The 20546-nt window shown below is 34.3% G+C and overlaps 1 protein-coding gene across 4 annotated transcripts in view; it reads left to right on the top strand.

The window, feature by feature from the left end:
• Positions 1 to 20546, top strand: part of DMD (dystrophin) — an 895878-nt gene that overhangs the window by 795644 nt on the left and 79688 nt on the right. For all 4 annotated transcript variants that reach the window (XR_010068066.1, XM_063305215.1, XM_063305211.1 and 1 more), the window contains 2 exons: positions 676 to 754; positions 11711 to 11771. Coding sequence is in view for 3 of the 4 variants with exons in the window: in XM_063305215.1 (XP_063161285.1) it covers positions 676 to 754; positions 11711 to 11771 (140 nt within the window). In the remaining variant the exon portion in view is untranslated. The remainder of the gene's footprint in view (positions 1 to 675; positions 755 to 11710; positions 11772 to 20546) is intronic.

Below are 20546 nucleotides of genomic sequence, written 5' to 3'. Positions count from 1 at the left end.
GTGTGAAGGAAACAGTATCTGCTTATGCTGCTTATTTGTAACTTACATAAATTATGATTTTTTTTTTATTTTTTTACCCCACCTTTATTATTTTTATAAATAATTCAAGGCAGCGAACATACCCAGTATTCCTTCCTCGTCCTATTTTCCCCACAACAGCAACCCTGTGAGGTGGGTTGGGCTGAGAGAGAGTGACTGGCCCAGTCACCCAGCTGGCTTTCATGCCTAAGGCGGGACTAGAACTCACAGTCTCCTGGTTTCTAGCCTGGTGCCTTAACCCTAGACCATAAACAAACAAACAAACAAACAATTTATAACTTACATATATAATTATAACTAATTATAAAGAAGGAAAGGGGAAAAAATGAAGACAGGTTGAAAAGCTTACTACTGTGCAAAAAGAGAGACAAAGAGTTTTTATATTAATATAAAAATAGAAACCCCCCCCCCCCCGATCCAATGGCTGAAATCATGATGAATTTTCACTCTGTGTCATTCATGTAACTGGAATTCTTGTAAATGTAACTCAGGATTTTAATCACATACTTTCTTCTCCAGATGAAAGCTTTAATTCTACTATCTTTAAATTGTGGTACCAATATTCTTAGTTGTACAAGTCTATGAAAGTAGGGATTATTTTTTCTGATTGTTGCACTTAATCTGTCCTCTATCCAGGTGGCCATTGATGAGCGTATCAGGCAGCTGCATGAGGCCCACCGAGATTTTGGCCCCACTTCTCAGCACTTTCTTTCCAGTAAGTAATATCATTTTGGTTGTTGTTGCTGCTGCTAACCAAAATGTGGTCCCTACATTTTGAAAAGCTGGACGTACTCCAGATATGATATTGTGCTGTTTTTATTGCATGTCTTCTATGAACCATTGTATATTCAGCAATTCAGATTTGTTTGGAGCTGAAACATTCTGCATCTCTGCACTGCACCCTTAAACTCTTCCTGTCCTGTGCCAGTGCTGGTTGGACTCAAAACCATCTTAAGAAGACTAAGTAGACTACCAGCTACCACAGCCCCCACTTGACAATTTCCCTGCTGCTATGTTCTCACAACTTCAACAGGAAGAAAAAAATTGATATTTGCCTTCTTTTCTGTGATCTTGTCTCACTGAATATTCATACTTTTAGTGGGGTATATATGCATATCAGTGTATATGTATAAACACCCAAACATTTAAATTATAAAATAAATTTATGTAGACAAAAGTTACATTTGCCATGTTTGTTCAATTCTGTTTCACCTAATATTATAGGAACCTCTCACTCATGATTTTGGTAGTGCAGCGGTTATAATATTTGGCTGCTATACAGAATATCACTGGTTTGAAACCCAGATTTTTAATTACTATTTTTTATTTATCTAAGTTTGTTTTTATTGGGATGTTCCAGTCACTACTTCAAGTGACTGGAAAATGATAAAATAGGGTACCAGTAGATTTGTTTTAAAAAGCTCAGTGGAAAAGTAGGTTACTCAGGGAAAGAAAAATAATAATTAAAAACATTCTGCAAGGTTTTGAAGCAGTGATTCTCTCATGTCAGACAAATGTTATATCCGCTCTACTACCAGGATATCATTGATAACAGTTGCTGCAGACTTTAGAGAGTTAGATTGACCCAGATGAAGTGTCATTCCTACCTCTGTGCAGTAGCCAATTGAAGTTCATAGGTTTACCTGGAAGAAATTAAAGTGTGGCTGAGTAACTGGACAATGATACTTGAACAAGCAGAAACTGAAACACACTATCAGCATAAAGCAGGGAATCACAGGCAGAAGTCACATTCATAGTAGTAAAATACAGGGTCATCTGTTCCTGTCCTACAAAAATCTTTGGTGGCCCATACTCACAATGTGATAACATGGCAGTAAGGTATGCCCTCTAACTCAAAATACCCTACAAATAAATGGAGAAAGAAAATACCCCTACACACACACACACACACACACACACTATATGGAAACATTTAAATTATTAAGCCCCCATAGGCCAAAAATGCCCAGTGACATGGAAAAATGATGCTAATGCTATTTTCAGATGGTCTACTCACTAGAAAACTCGTAGCAAAATAAAACAGCGGTTGCATACTGGACAAGATGTATCTAATAAAACATAGAAGGTATAAGTCAATCAGGTCTTTTGGAGTAACAGGAAAAACCTGTAATTACCTTTTACCTTTATTTAGCAGTAAATTTCCAGATATATTATCTGTTAAATCCCTAAAATAAGGGGGCAATTGTATTTATATATGAAAAAATGCTGGAGGACATTCTTCTATTCTTCTATTTTCTATCTGCAAGCACAGTAGGTTCTTACATTAAAGCATACAGCACATTTTGTATGGCTCTGTAAGAGAAAATACAGTAAGAACAATACTATTTCTTAGAATCAGACTGGAGATTTATCTTCAGTTCACTGAGATAACATATTGCTTTTAGTCCATAAGGTGAAGAAGACAAACCCCTGAATTAAAAACTAGCAAGACCTTATACAAATAATTTCAGGAGCACATTTTACTGCAAAGTTGCTGCTTTGAAAATGTTCCTCTCTCACATTCATTTAGCACATGTATTTCTAGCCAGTCATTATATTTGGTTTTATATATATTTGATTGATTGACTGACTGACTGACTGACTGACTGACTGACTGATTGATCAAATTTCTCACTGCCCATTTCCTTCCACCAGAGGGACTGAGAGTAAACTGAGCAGTTTACAACAAAGTAATCAATAAAACAATAGGCATACAATATAATTACAATATATAAAAATATGATATATAAAATGCAGTTAGACGTAGACAATAAATATAAAATAAAAATAACATCCAAATGGCAGATGATCTAAGTCAGTCCTTGTGTGTGACGAGCTTTCATACTATATACACACACACATACACACACATATATATATACCTTTATATATATAAAGCTTCGTCACACACAAGGACTGACTTAGATCATCTGCCATTTGGATTTTATTTTTATTTTATATTTATTGTCTACGTCTAACTGCATTTTTATATATATCTTTCAGCCTACTGATGGCCAGAAGAAAAGTTTATTCCATTTTCAAGTTATAATTTGTTATTCAACAAGGAAATCCAACTGGAAGTTTGAAAAATGGTCATGTTTTGTTATTCAAAATGTTATTCTTAATAAATTTATAATGATTTTAAAATTATGTTCAGCCAAGATCAGTAAAGTTTATCAATTCAAATAATTGTGAATGGGTAAAAGGGCAACTAAAAATCCTTCAGCTCAGCACTGGGAGAAAAAGACAGTTATAAGATAAGTTTTGAAGTTCTTTGAAAGATTATTGAAACAGCTGAAAGCAGCAAGGCACAGGGTGAAATGAAGCTGTTTGAAAGCTCTATCTTCACCCTTTTGTATTGCAATTGTAGGAAAGTAAAAAGCAAAGCTATGGTTAAAGAATTGTATCAGGAGAGGCAGAAGGGAAATCTATTGTTTCTTGCTTAATACATAACAGGACTAAAACCAGACAATAGAACATGAAAAAAAAAAAACCACCAATCTAATATATTTGGCTGGAGAGGGGAGCCAGTCCAAATCCAGTAAGTCACAATGGAGCACTGGGCAGAGAAGAATCTGTGAGAGGAAGAGCGTTACAGCTCTTTCTGTCCACCACTTGCCGGAATTAAATTGGTTATTAGCAACAAAAGCATGAGTCTGTGTGGTTGTCAGAAACATGGGTTGTGTGAGCTGGTAAAAGTGGAAGTCTTAATGTCAAAAGATTGATCCCCAGCACCATTGGTTCTCTGCCCCCATCCCCCCAAGATCCTCACATGGCTGGATCTTAGTGTTGTCAGATAGCTGGCCTTTATGGGACCAGCTTCTCTGGTCCAAGATATACTGGTCCAGGAGATGTTTTGGATCATCAATCTTCTAATTAGCTGTCAGCAGCTGGTCATAGATTGAGATTACAATCTGAGCTGTTAACAGACAGTTCTTAGCTAGCAGCTACACATCAGTTTCAGTGCAAGGAGTTTCAGAACTTTTTTCCTCCCCGGTGTAATGGTTGCCTATTCTAAAACACCATCAGACTCATGAGTATGAATTCAAAGATATCTGATTTATTAAAGAATAGTATGCAGGATCACAGAGAAAGCTGAGAATGATGAAAGCGCGCCAAATTCAAACTAAAAACCCTCGGTGCAAATGAAATCCCTCCCCCCGTAGAATCTTCTCAAGTTCACAATCCCAGGTGCTCCTAACAGTTTCTGATGGTCTGCGGGAAAAGTCCTTGAGCAGAGAACATAACCCAAACACATTCCATTCTACTGATTTCACATACAGAGCTTGGTACAAGGTCTCACAGCAGCTCCCTCCCAAACAGAAATGCACGTCAGCGCCATGGCATGTGAAACGTTACGATCTATAAACTACATTGAATCAGTGAACATGACACCCGGTCTCAAATTGCCCTCTTTCCTTGAGAAGTGTTAATTTCTTCGCTTTCCCATTCTAACAAGGTGCACATTTATAACCTTCGCAGTGTCTCTCAGTCATGTGTTTGGCGTTATAGTCAGCATGCCTTGTCCTGTGGGTGACCGATATTTTTCCTTTCCCCTTTTTAAAACTAGGTATCTGCAAGCATATCCTGGGAAGGGACACCCCAAAATAAGCTACTGAGGATTTTCTAGATTCTTATGTGCAGAAATTGATAATTAATTAAAAGGAGAAAAGAAAATTATAAACACCATTCTCTCATAATAGGAATTTGTGAGCCTCTAAGATAATGATAGTAGTTTGCCATAGAGATAAAACTAAAAGGAAAAATGCCATAAGAACAGAATTTAAGCACTGTGTGAGATTATTAATCAAGTGTCTGGCTGAGAGTAGTTTGTAACATGCTGTGTCTGTTAATTGATAAAAAAATGAAAAATAGTGATGGTAGGATGAAGTTCACAGTAAGGTGGGACATGGACTTGCTTCAAGACCTGACATACCCAGGATTCCAAGGAAGAGATTGATGTTTAATACATAATTTACACCAAGAAATCTTGGCCTTTTTCTTGGCAGAATTATTCATGAAACATCAATTTATCACCAGAAATTCTGGATTTCTACTATCAGTCATAGATCAAAGTCTGGTGCTTCCATGCTTTCTCTTGCCCCAACGTAAGGTCTGTGAAAAGAGGCATGTAGTAGCTTGATATGATGCCTCTACCTGAAAAATAGTCCAAATGTTATGAGCTTCTCTTAGCCGGTGTAGGAAAAATAAAGACAGTATCCATAATCTGCCTGGCTTCATCCCCCCAGAATTGTGTTAGCAATTGTGTCCATACATCCCTGCCTTGCATCTGTTCTTTCCATTGGACATGGTACTGATGAAAGCAGAAAGCTGCTTTATAAGTGCAGAAGGCTGCTTTATAAGTGGTGTACTAAATCTTGCTTTGTAAAAGTTGCATCATAAAAATTTTGTTCCTAAATTTTAATGATGAAGCCTGGGGTACTTTGGGGATCTGCAAAGTATTTTTTGGTAGTAGGTACATGCAATCCACAAGTTGCACATCCTTTTATAAAAGTGGTATCATGTGAACTACATACAAGGGAGTCAAAATTAATAAAATTATTGTATTTTGACTATTCTGTGTCTTTCAATCATAGTATCAGTTTTTTTAATTTACTGCGTGCTTATAACTAAGTGTAGTATAGAGATAGAATAGAATAACAATTATATAGGTGTATTTAAATAATTCATCATCCATGTATCAGAGAAATATATTTTTATATAGCAGTGTAATATTCTAAGTATATTCTGCTTACTTTTAGGAAGCTACAGAAATTACTAGCTATTTCATATAATCTGTGGAGATAAATCTAGTACAGGGGTTGGAATGTTATGTCATTCTTTTTTGGCTTCTTGTTTTTTTCAATAGCTGAAATCAAATCCATACAACTCCCTAAATACCAATACTGTATTGTTTTAATTGGTTGCCTTGTAATATTAAATAACAGAAAATTGCTTTGGTTTTGTAAGATGATTTTTTAAGCTTCTAATCATAAAGAACAAAAGTTAGAATTCTAAACTCTGTGAAATCATAAAAATAAAGCAATGATTGAGTGTTAGTATTAGGGACAGCAATTAAGGAATAATCTGCTGAAGTATAAAATAGTGTATAGCATGTTCTTTAAATTAATTTGTAGAAATTCTGATAACTAGCTGTCTTTAAAAAGTATAAAACAGGATTAACAACATACCATGTTTTATGAAGCATTAAAATCTTCAAATAGTTTTATCTGTTATATGACTTCTGGCAAAATTTTGATATTTAAGAAACAGAGTGCTTTCTCTTTGTGGATTACTTTGCAACAAGCAGTTATGTTTTGTACTAATATATACAGTACATGCTGTGTGTGTGCATGCATTTGCATGTATGTGTTTGTATGCTTGTGAGAAACTTGATTCCCGTTAGCCATACTGAACTGAGATTTGCTCCCAGTCAATGGTCTTCTAGAAACTGGTGAACGCAGCACAGGTGACCTTTGAACAGTGACTGTCAAAGTCACAATACTTTCAGTTAATCATTTAATTTGGTTTGCAAATGATGGTTGGTTAGAAAGAGGGTTCAGTTGCTTTGGAGTTTGCTGTGGATATTTTAATATTTAAGGTTGATGATCTATTCTCGTAAGCTGTTTGGAGTCTTGGATTTAGCACCATATAAGTAAATAAGTAAAATTATCATTGAGTAGCCTATAAAACTCCAAAAAGAAACAGTAGCTTAGCTGTCCTAAGACAGGTATAATGTTTTATAATTGTTTTCTCTAACAGAAATGTGACTGAAATATGATATACTTTGGATTTATTTTTAGGAGGCCAATAGAAATACTTAGTCAATAAGCTGAGGCTAAATATACAGTACATATAGGTACAAGCTGATATAAATGAATAAAACAGCTTCCCAAAATTGTGCTGGTTAATGACCACAATAAAGTTTTCCAGTTTCAACTCCCAAAAATATAATCATAAAACTATTTCTGTTTTTTATCTCTGTTTCACAATCAAAGAATTAAGGGAAGTCAACACTATGTTGCATACTTGGACTAAGGTCTTAGAATGCTTTTTGCAGGATCCAGAAATGTGCAAAACAGTCTCTGGATTTTATTAATTAAGTTGATTTAATAGTTACCTAATCAGATATAACTCAGGGCAGGAGACAGATTTAAAAAAACCAAGTATAATAATAATATCAAAGTTAAAAATACTGAAAAATAAAATATATTGTACACTAAGCAACTTCACATAGTTCAAAACAACCAGAGTAATCAAGATAGATGCAACCCCTTCTAACCAATGTGTAGGGGGAAAGCCAGATCTTAAGAGCCTTCCTAAAGTCAGGTAGGGTCAGGACCATCTGAATCTCAGATGGTCAGGACAGGCATGGTAAATGAAAATGCATGTCTCTTGGATTCCACCAAAAGATACTGTTTAAGTGATGGGATGTGGAGCATGCCTACCTGGTAAGATTTTGTCAAATGGACAGACTGTCCTGCAGATAGACAGGTCCTCTGCCATAGGGGTTTATAAGTCACGACTAGCACCTTAAATTGCTTCCAGAAGCATACTGGTAACTAGTGCCATTTGCAGAGTAGAGGTGTTAAATTGACACACTGAGATGACCCCATAATTACTCATGTTGCTGCATTCTGGACCAACTGAAACTTCCAAGTGTCAGCCCATTGAGGTAGTCCAAGCAGGAAACAGACTCCACAAGTTTGACTGGTACTATACTTTATTTATATAGGCTATAATAACAGAATCTTGAAAGCTTGACTGAGTTTTCCCATCCCTCCCTCTTACATCCAGGGAATAAGGGTAGAGCCCACCAGAGTTTCTTTTTTGTGTTTGTTTCCTTTTCTTAAAGCAGGTTTTTGTAACTGTTGCTGCATAGTTTCTCCAAAGTCTTCTCTGTGGCTGTCTATACCAAGTTGTTTTCAAGGGCTACCCCATTTAAAGCACATTGCAGTAATTCAGATGAGAGGTGACTAAGGTATGAGTGACTATGACAATGATTGTGATTGTGACTGCAACATACAGTCTGGGAATGAGTACAATTGGTACACAAGATGGAGCAGTTCAAAGACTCTTCAACCAGGAGCCATGAGTCCAGGATGATCTCCAAATGGCAGTGAGTCTGTCTAGGGTAGTGTAGTTCCATCCAGAGCCAAAGATTGAATTCCTTGGATCCACAAGGGCTATTCAGTCTTGCTAAAGTTGGGTTTGAGTCTGTTTTCCCCCATCCAGAGCCCCACAGCTTCCAGACACCAAGACAGGATTTCAGTGGCATTACTTGGAAAGCCAGAGGTTGAGATGTATAACTGGTAAGTATCAGCATACTGATGATACCTAACACTGCATGGTCATCACCCAGTGGTCTCCTGTAGAAGTTAAACAGAAGTAGGGAGAGATGTTAAATAGGAACCTATGCCTGAAACTCAACTGAATGGGATAATCTGCTTCTTCCAGAGCCTTCTGAAGCTGCAGGACAACCATCTTCTCAACAACCTTCCCAGAGAAGGAAGGTTGAGACAGGTTGGAAACACTATAGGGTCTGGTCACGGCTTCTTGATGTAGGTGCAAACAGTTGCTTCCTTAAGTGAATGTAGAACATTCTTTCTTCTCAAGGATGGTTTACCACTGCATGAACCCACCCACCCATCACTTCCTGAAAAGCCTTGAATAGGAAGGTAATGGATTTACACATGAGTCACAATAGCTCCAAGGACTTTGTCTAATTCTTCAGGGCCAATTGGCCCAAACTGTTCCCAGATAACCTTGCTAAGCCATACTACAGTCAGTTCATCTGGGCCTGCACAGTTGAAGTCCAAGTCAAAGTAAATTTGAGCAACTCTATCTGACAGATGCCTTGAATAATCCTGATAGCAGCTCTGACCCATTTCTCAGCTTAAACAGGACTGATGCATGCCAATCAGCAGACACAATAAGAGTGGAAAATTAACTATGTTTTGCAACTCTGATTACACAGCTCTTACCCTGTTTGGTCAGTTTCACTCTGTTGTTATTCTTCAGTGGCATTCTAGGTATCTATTCTGCTGCTTCATCTACCAAAGGTCCTCTGAAAACCACAAAACCTTTCAGAATCCACTTGCAGCTTTAAAATTAATGAATGCCACATGCAGGAACCTTTGGGGACACTGGTATATTTTTCAATTAGATGTTGGAGGAATATACAATTATCTCTTTTGAGATCTCAGTTTATTTATTTATCATATTTTTATCACCGCCCATCTCCCTCATATGGGGGACTCTGGGCGGTTCAGAATAAAACAGTTTAAAATTCAATAAAATCATAAATAATATCATTAATCCATAAATATCAATATCAATAAATAAATATAAAATGTAATGAGATCTAAGTAATGGCAGTTATCTTGCACACAGACACCACAATGGAATGATATTATATTTTGAAGTAAATGCAACATTTACTATGTATCTGTGAGGTAAATCTGAAAATATTATGAGATCCATACATATGTGACCATGCAATCTTCTTGTAGCAACATTTTTGCTGACTGTACAGTATTGTTAATCAGAATCGTAACTATAGACATATCCAAGTATGAGTTACGAACAGAACAAATTAAAGGATTGTTCCACAAGTTTAGGGTATCTCTTAGTACTTATTAATTGGACATTATTATCTTAATTAAAAATAAACATTGATTAACATGTTGCTGAATTGTTGGAGATACAACACGTTATCCCTTCTTTATAAAAGTAAAATAACATTGCATGAACTAATAATTATAAAGCTATTTACCCTGTAGTATTTAATGCTGTAAGTATAAAAGTGCACCAGGTTAACATTTTAATAAAGCCAATGAATACTTGAATATTTATTTTCATCAATATTTCAGGTAGTTTTTAACATTCCATTTAGAATCATATTGGAAAGGCAAACAGGGATATATATTGGTATTAAGCATATGGAGTACAAAAGAGGGAGTTCTCTGATCCTATTAAAAATATTTTTCAAGTAAGTTTCCAGATAGCCTGCTTTGACTAATAATTAAAAATGCTTACCTAGAAATTAAAGATACGGGTTTATTACCTACAGTATCTTTATCACAGTGCAATAGATGGTCAACCTCTACTGTTGTTTGGTGATAAGAAACAGCACAGTCTCAGCATTTGCATTTGTGACAGAAATAAGATGATGGATCTTACAGCAAAGTTGCAGTAGGTACCGATATTTTATCAAAAACTTTTTTTTCCAAGACTGGCTTCCAGTAGAGCAGAAATTGCATGATGTACAGCCTCAGCAAAATCTCCTGAAAGAGCATAAAATCCAATTATGCAGAATGTCAGAAAACTGTTGTTCTTTCCAAAGCATCTCATTACGGCAAATATAACTACTTGACTTCATTTTTCTTTTTAAAAATATTTTGTATATAAGATTCTGGGATAATTGTTCAAGCTAAAAATGCTATTACCAATACAAATTCAGAGAATAGGAGATAAAATGCAATTATTGGGCTCCTGAAGGGCTGTAAAGACCTGCCTTTTTAGGAAAGCATTTGGGGAAGTGGGGGTTTAGTCCACCCTGTAGGTGGTACTGTTATGGTATGTGGATTAGGAGTGTTTTATTGGATGAGACCATTTTGGTCCTTTTTATGATAACAATTGTACATACTCTATTAGGTATATGATACATGAATGCACATAGAAGTGTGTGTTGGATCTGAGTTAGTCATTCTTAGTATAGACATACGTAAACCAACATTTACATATCACTGTTTTCAATAGTCTCCTTGCACAGGACTACCTCTAGATCCAACATCTTTTTTTCCAGTCTTTGAAGATCATGTCATTAAAATGGTCTGTGTATTGCCTGCGCATCAATTTATAATTGACTTTATAAAAACATGGAAATTCAGAAGACTCATACGTGGTTTATAATTGCTTGTAGTATGAAATCCATAACAAAGTATATACAAAAATCCTTTAGAAATTTATGGAGTTATTTTGACTATTAGCTTCTTTTTAAAGTTAGATAACATCTCTATTACTTTAATGGAATAGAGTGAGCTACCATGGCCCCATCTAGATATTTAGTTGCTGGGACAAGGGATAGTAGGATTGCTTTTGAAATTAAAAAAATGAACAAAAGAAACATTAAAATACTTTTAAAAAATTATATTTTTCATGTGTATTCTTTATTGCAATAAGAAATAAAAGTGTAAGTAGCTACCAACATATATGGTAATAGCAAATTCCTCAATAACACATCGATTCATATCCACTATAAAAAAATGGAAGCAAAAACTTATTCTTTAATATAAAACAATTAGAAACAACAAAGGAAAACTGTGAGCTATTAGATCTTTCTACAGTTAAACAAATTATAAACAGTAGAAATGTAAATCACATGCTGTGCAATATATTTCTTTGATATTATTATTATTATTATTTAATAACTGTAGAGATTTTGCATTTATCTTTGCAAGTGAATAAATTCAATTTTACTAAGGTTAAAACAGAACATAGGTTAATCCTTCCTGTCTTCATAGACAAGTGAGCAAACAGACCCACATCAAAGTAGTGAATTAGCATTGTAATCCTAAAGATTAACATTAGTTTTGCTTTGAACCTGATCTCAATACATTTGTGATTTGATTTTATGTTCCATTTTTGTTTGTGTTTTTTTAATTAACAGCTTCTGTCCAAGGCCCATGGGAAAGGGCCATATCACCAAACAAAGTGCCATACTACATCAAGTAAGTATTAAAACAATCATAATGTTTAACTTTTTGGAGCTTATTGGGTTATTAACTTAGTTTGTTCTGAAACCATGAAAGTTCCATTCCTTTGAATGATACTGGTTGATACTGAGTATTTCGCTTGCCCTTTATTATCATCATGAGCAGCAAATTAATTAAATAAATGAAACTCTGAAGATTGCTTGCTGTTAAAAGTCAGCTATGTTTTCATTATACAAATCCAGTACTGTAAACATTTTTCAGCGGTAATGAGCCTAACATTTGGCAGAATGTAGCATTCACATTAAACTGGCTATCATGAAAGTTCAACAAATTGTTAGTAAGTTAATGTATTATGACTGCATTTTTACTGCCAGGAACATTAATTATTTTCTGTGTTAAGATATCAAACTAATTTGGCCAAACTTGTGTACTTTGCATCTTGTTTTATGGGCAGATGTCCTGTAGCACAGAACAGGATAATGTTTGGAAACATTGACACCATGCGGTGCATTTCCTGTTGAGTATAGTCTAAATAACATGCCAACATCCTTCCTTTGCTAACACAGAAATGTAGCCAAGCAACCATGGTTAGGAGCGGGATCTATTGAGCTATCACTTTTATATGAGCTTCTTTATTTCTAGAAAGAAATCACTTTTTAATCTGTTTATTACATTTGGAATAACATTATACCTATATTAAAAAAGAAAGACATATTTTATAAATTGAACATGATGAAGTTTAAAAGAGGTTATTTTACAGATTGTTGTTGTTTATAGAAAAATCATATTCTCTCTGATAAAAAGCATGTTTTGGCCATAAGATGGATCAATCAGATTTATCTAAGTGTAAATTTGACACTTATATAAATACCATATATACATTTTCCAGAGAAATAGCAATTTTAATTAAGCAATCCTTTAACTATATAGCTGAAAAAGATATTTTGGATTCTAGAGGACATAATATTGTTTTAATTGTGAAAAAAATGAATGCTACATAGCTTGGATAAATACTCATTATTTCTATATTTCTTCTACATTTATAACTGAATGTCATTAGATGTTGCTGAAAATAAAAGATATTAACATGTTTAATTATATCCAACCATATACAACTCCCCCTCTAGACTTAATTTCACATGAGAAAATACTATCTTATTGGTCTTTGAGTACCCCAAATACTTTAAGAATATCATCTGTACAGAAACAATCATTCTCTGTTACTATTTCTGAGTTTAGATATGATTCTAAATTATCTAACTAAACCAAAGATGTTTTCTCTAAAAATGTGTACTTTATTCTATCTGTAGAGTTGTATCTATCTAGCTATCCATCCATCCATTCATCTATCCATCCATCCATGAACTAACTTCCTTAGAGCATCCTTTATTATAAAGCTGTCTTATATTAACCAGACCTTTTCAGCAGATACTTTCACCAAGGAACCTAAGACCCTTGGGTAACTGAAAACACCATCAGCTTGGGCTATGAGTTCCTTCAGATCAAATAGCAAACCACTGGTAGAGTTAGATGAGTGTATACTTTGCTTGGAATCTATCAGACGAAACTTCAGGAACAGGCCTATAGTAATACAGTGAATGCGTACCCGTACATACTAAGACATTCTAGGTTGCTACTAAGACTTCACATACTACCTTCTTACCAGCTGTCATATGCAACTTTTTCATGACTTTTTCATGACACTCCATGGCTTGTTTAAGACTTAACACATTGTCTAAATCAAAAGCATCACAAACCAGAATTTAAAACATCTGTCCAGAGTTTCAAATTATGATTTATGCTAATAAAACATTATGGTGACTCTGGGGTCATGTATATATTATCCTGTTAAATGATTACTGATGAACTATAAACACAGTGATATATGCTATAACCACCTTATTTGAATAAGATTATTATGTCTCCCAATGAAAACAGGAATCTGAAGTTACTATTATCTCTTTGCAAGTTTTCCATATATTAAATGCAAGACTAAGGAGTAACTGAGTAAAATTCCTCATCTTTCTACCAAACAGTGAAGAAGGTTGAGTTCTTTCTTAAATGAAGCCTCACAACATGATAAGGGGAGAGGTATAATATGAAACTAACCCTCAGACAAAAAATATTTTTCTATAGAATTTAATCCTTATAATTCAGTAGAGACAGACATATTTCAAAATTAATGTATTAATTTGGAAATTATCCAAATCCAAATTACTCAAATCATTCTACCTCCCCCACCCCACCTGGAAAATTTCAGGTAATTTTTTCTTCAACCAATCTTAAGAATTTGAAAATATTTTCATGTATTCTGGTGGTTTTCTAAGCAAGTAGGATTTTTTCACCTTTGCATATAGAAACAGGTTAGAACAGGTAGGTAACACTGAAATATAAGGTAAAGACCATTAAAATATGAGAAAAAGAAATTGTCCACTCTTTCTCATCTATCATTTTTACAAACCAAACTTATAGACATAATCTCTATAATAGTCTGTACAAGGGTAATGCTCTGCCCTCACCTCTTAGCCAACATGTCATTTCTGATCATCTAATCTAATCTGCCTTGCCCAGAGTGCCCATCTACAGTACAGATTGGTGTCTGAGATGAACGTTTTTTTAAAAAAAAATGTCTTTAGCCATATCTAAAAACTTTTTTAATTCCACATCCCTATACACAGGATCCACTAAACAGCAGTGACTCAGTTCTCTTTCTTGTTTACAATTATGCTGCCTAACCTTCCTTCCTTCCTTCCTTCCTTCCTTCCTTCCTTCCTTCCTTCCTTCCTTCCTTCCTTCCATACACACCTTCATACATGACATATTTTACATTGTTCCATTGTCCCTAAGCTATTTCACATTACTCCCAGAATCCTTCCTGCCTCAGACCATATTTCTTTTATTTTTCTCCATCATTCCCCATCTTGTTTTCCCACTTCCTGCTCCCTTTATATTATAATAGGCAGGGGTAATTGTGTCTATCTCTCAGCAGACAGGATATTTCAAAACAATCTATTATCTCTACAAACTAAGAACACCTCTGAATCCACCTTGGGTCCAGAGGCATTCACAGAAATAATAGTATGTTGCTCAAGGACAGCGACAGCGCTTCATGTCAAAATTCTCCTGTTCCCTCAGATTTTTTTTTAAATGATATATAGTTTAAGCTAGCCTCAGTACAGATGATAATATTTGAACTTTATGGGATGTACGGTATTGGACTGTAACTGCATATAACATTTTGCTCTGCACCAGTGCAATTCACCATAATTCATTATCTGTAGCCATAACTTCATAGGCTTAGCCAAATATTTGGTCTACTGATTCCTGCTTCTTTCTGCCAGAGAAGATTCTTGTGCTGTTGGCCATATTGTTAATTTAACATTTTAAATTTCTTCTTCTATTTCATTATTAGCATATTATATATTCTGAATAACAGTCATTTGTTGCCAAAAAGTTAAAAGGCATCCAAAAATGGATACTAATGGCAACTGACAACCACCATCAAAAACACAAAGTAACACCAATGTGCTGTTAGTATTTATTAGAAATAGTGCTCAGTTACCAATCTTATGCCTTATGTGACTTCCATTTCAGATTAGGATGGTAAACATGAATTTTAGGCTCAAAGCAGCTTCTAAAAATTGGTTTATATTAATTCAGCTTTTGTATCCTTATTTTGACATTACAGTTAATCTCAATAAAAATGCAGTATAGAAAACAAATGAACAATATGTAATTTAATTTAGCTGAAGGAATGAAAATTTACCCAGTTAAATCTACTATTTATCATTTGTTTTTCCTAGAAAAGTGTGGAATCCTGTGGAAAGGATGTTTTATGTGGGAAGGATTCTACATAAAATATAATTATGAAAACAAAAACATAACGTAGTCATATTCTTCCTGCACATAGTCTATACTGTTTCTATTTATATTTGTGCTATATCACAATAAAAATATTACCGTTAATAACACAAAATAATAGTATTACTGTTCTTCTCAGTATGGTGTTGAACTACATATTTTAATTTATCTAACCAAAAATAAATGTAATCATCTCATATTTTGTAATGTTACAAAATATTTTATTGCTTAATTTAAACAGCTATTCATAACAATGTTGTTTACATTTTTAATTATGCTTTTTCAGTTATAACCAGCTACAAAAAATAACATTCAAATGAAATAAGGAAAGAGAAAAATGATACAAGGAAGAGAGCATAAAGTGTGATATATGTTTCCCACAAATGTAAAATTTAAGAAGAAACTATATTTAATAAACTGATTTACTAAGGGTATCAAAAACATTATAGCTTAACAGTTAAAATAACCAGGTAGTTTTTCTTGTTTTCATTTTTTAATTTATTCATTAGGATATAGCACTGGAAGATTCTGTTTAAAGCTCACAGTTGGATTCTTTGATCTTAGAAAGATTAGGTTAGACAATCAAATGAAAAGATCTCTTTCTGTCTCTTATCACTGGTTGAATGTCAATTATAAAGTTAATTTTCAGTACACTTTATAAAAACAACACATAGCTATAAGAACTATCTTTGATTTATAGCAAAATCTTTTTCTTTTGATTGATGGTAAGTCCATTATTCCATATAATTATCAAGTATTCTTAAATGTTGATTTCATGCCAGAACAAGCTAACATTTGCTCATCACTGGCCAGAAGATAATAAGATTCTTACTCCAATGTGGGAAATATATATCTTTTAATAGATCTTTACATTTCTAAGAACTCTTTAGTAGCAATAAAACTAAAGGAAATGTCCTTTCCATGCCTGAAATTATAAAGACTTACTTTAGGTAATATGAAAGTAATTTACTGTAGTTCGTGTGTGTGTGTGTGTCTTGATAATCCCCCTTTTTAGTCTTAATCATCCCTTTATCCTTAATCCATTTCATCTGCCAAGTCAGTGATACGAGGGGATATGACCACACGTCCCTACAGAAGTCCTATCCTATGTATTATTTCCAGAGCATTCCATGCCAATAAAGCAGAGAATAATGGCTCTGTCTTGTATGTAAAAGGAAGCCCGTGCTGGGTGCAGTATGAAACCCACACCACCTTGCCCTGAATAAAACATTTGCCTCCATGCAGGAGGTGTGAGTCTGCACCTTCTCTTTCCTCCAGAATGACAAATGTCTGCATTGGACATGTCAGGTGGCATGCCTATGAGCATGACTCCACCCGGGTTCACATTTGGGCAATTACGTTTTTGGAAGAGGTACAGGATAGCCTGCATTACAAGAAGCCAACTACAGGATACCAGAGCATAGATAACTAAAGTTAGTCTATGTCTGGGTAGCTGGGATACTAGTTGATAAAAAGTACTTAGATTTTAAGTTAACATTTGTGCTTCTATATTATTATATTTGATTTCACTCTGATGGTAAAGGAAAAATTGGTAGAGATATTTCTAAAATATCAGTTGGGATTACCTATTTTATTCCGTGTTTAGCATTTTTAGTCAAAAATACAAAGGAAAATACAACTATGTATAATCAGCTACCAGTCTGAAAAATTTAGCATCTTTCAAGACATAAAGAAAATGGGAAATGGAATTTTAGTCATCAGCTTCATTCTTTATAAAATCAGATTTTGCAAATGGTCTTTCCTGTTTTTATCCAGAAGCTCAGTTTGAACTAACTTCAATTTTACTGCATCACACCATCAAATTTATTTGTATTTGATTAATAGCCTAACATACAGTTAAAGCAGTAGAAAGTTAAAGGTTAATAATAATAATAATAATAAATACAAGCATTAGTAAACAGATTATAATCATAGTGTAAATGATCCTTTCAAAATTTGGATGTGGGATAAGATACTCCATGACAAAGTTAAGTGTGTTTTTTTTCCATGTGCCCCAGTTAAAATATATGCTAATCCATAGTTTGTATTTGGTAAGAGTCAGCCGCAGCAATTCTTCATGCTTCCAGGTTTCCCTACCCTCTGCCCCTCCCTGCTATGAGGATAATAGCAAGGCATATAAAAGCAAAATAGAACCAATTGCTTCTGAATTGACAATTCAGAAAATAATTATTTATTTATTTATTTTTATTTATTATTCACATTACTATCACCGCCCATCTCCCACTAAAAGGGGGACTCTGGTCCGTTTACAATAAAATTCACCTTAAAATCTCAACATCATAAAATCACCAAGTCAACAGCTACAATACTAAAATAATAAATGATGATGATAATGATGATGATGATGATGATGATGATTTGTTAATTTTATATGCTGCCTGACTCCCAGTAACTCTGGGTGGTTTACAATTGTTAAAACATTTAAAAACAAGGAACAATACAATTTAAAACAAGGAACAATACACATTCATTGGGTTTCCAAATCGGGCTGTTTTAAATAAACCATAATTAACCTTAACTATAGATTGTCACTCTAGAAGTAATGAATATGTGATTAACCAAAAACAGAAATTCATAGTTGTAATGATTTTTTTTCCAGAGTTAGAACTTAAGTTTCAACTTGGCTATTCACAATTAATTTTAATTAAAATTTTACTAGGGCCAATTTTCAGTGGCCTCTGACAAAATTTTGTTTTGCTTTGAGAATCCTTCTTTCTCAAAATCATGCAAGATCCTGATAAGAGAACAGAGTGGTATTCTCTAAAAATTCAGTAGGTGATAAACATAACTAGTGAAGCTTGTACTAAGAGTGCTAAATAAATACTCATCTTAACTGATCACACACTATTTTTTTAAGGAATTGATGCAATTTTACAGTACCCCATGTCTCTACTAGTATCATGTTGTATAAACATGCATATAATTATTTTAATAAGACTTACATAAATATAATTCAGGCTAAATTTCTCCAGAAAAAATAGTTAACTATTTTATAGCTCCTTAAAATAATTTGTAAATAAATAACTTTTACAAAGCTGCACTGTTTCATGAGAAAATGAAAATAAAAATCTGTTTTGGAACAATGTTTACCAAAATGCACAAATGTAGCGTGTATAGATTTGGAGTGCCACAGTTTGCATGCTCTCTGGATGTAAAATCAATGCCATGATATACCTGCATATTTAACAGCAACTTTCTTTTCTATTTTGACCTTTGACATATTCTTTTTTTGTCAAATACAATTATTTTTTACCATGAAATCAGGGGTGGGGGTTGGGGTGGGGGTGGGGAAGCCCATTTAACAGTGGGGTATATCACATAAGGCAAATGACATATATAAAAACGTTTGGCATGCTTTTCATGAAATATCCTAATATTTTTCCTTTTAAAAAAATTAAGTATCTTGTCATTGGTAATTACCTGTGACAGTGTAGGCCTTGTCACAGTCTACAGACCTGTATTTTTTGCATCAATGTTCCTTATTATACTAATTAAAGTGGAACATTGCGCCCTTGTGAGTCATTAATGGATTTTCATTTCATGAATGACATTTGCAGGAGGTAAAACAGGCAGTTCATATGAAGTCCACAGGCAACTGTGTTAAAATTAGCATCACCATAGCAACCGTCTTCCATCATTAGTATTCAGGGCAACAGGAAATGTTTTGTTGTGCTTTTGTTTGCAAATAAAAGGCTTTTTTCATACATTTTGTACTAGAGGCAAAAAAACCACCAAACCCTAGCAAAATATGTTTCATTTAAAATTATATGGAAGTTTTGACTTAACCATTTCTTTTCCTTAGCTCCTCACATACATACACTACATTTTCTTATCTCTATAGCTGGGTATATCTAATCTCACCAGTTGCCTTTATATATTGCTTACTTGTGGCTTCCCCATCCAATCTGTTATAAATTCTTGTGCCTGGATGGACCCTTTGGAATCAATAAAGTTGTCTGCTCAGGGACCAAGTGTTATTATCTATTTATTTATTTATTATTCAGATTTAAGTTATGAACTTCATTTATGATCAAACAAGAAGAATTGCTATAACTGTTACACATCTGGAGAAATGTGTGGAGAAAACCTAATCAATTAATTGTATATGAATTAGCATGTACATCTGTGATTTATGAGATGGTGTTCTAGAGAACAAAAAGTGGTGACATCCTCAAATCTGGATAGAGAATTCCAACTGTGTCCTGGGATTCTTAACAATAGTCAGAATTTGTACCCTGGATTCTTCTTCCTACGTCCCTTCTAGCCTGTGCAGCTAAAAGTCAAGATTTTTGCTATTAAAAGAAATGGGGAATACATCAGATCCCTGATGTCAGGACAAGTGGGATTTAGGCATAAATCAATGTAGAAGAATATAAGGAAGATCAAAAGCCTCTTTGCCAGTTCCTGATCCTTTGCTGTGATGCTAAGCACATCCAGATTTTTCAGCTGATGTGTCTTCTCTTCCACTGCAACATCGACAAAGACACACACACACATGGCTCTCCATCCTTATTTCTGCTTTACCAGTCTACAGCTAGCAAAGCAATGGAAACATCAGGATAATGGAGTAGGCTTGCTCTGCCTGTACATACATTAACCATATGAATAGACATGAACAAACTTGAATTCAGCTGGTTTATTTAAGGAAAAGCAAATACAATTAGTCTATACCTTCTGAAAACTGCATCAATCTTTTAAAGAAAAAGAGCATGCTTCTCTTCTTCATGGATGACCTGTGCATGGGTCACTCAGTTCAGGCACCATTTTATAAGAAACACCATTCTTTTCAACTTTATTAGGATATGTTTCTTGATAGTGTTTGCAATCTTTCTAGTATTTGTAATTTTTCTATTGTCTGTGTGTGTGTGTGTGTGAGTGTGAGAGAGAGAGAGAGAGAGAGAGAGAGAG

This window comes from Candoia aspera, chromosome 5 (assembly GCF_035149785.1).
Source record: "Candoia aspera isolate rCanAsp1 chromosome 5, rCanAsp1.hap2, whole genome shotgun sequence".
NCBI lineage: Eukaryota > Metazoa > Chordata > Lepidosauria > Squamata > Boidae > Candoia > Candoia aspera.
This window is presented reverse-complemented; position numbering and strand designations above follow the sequence as displayed.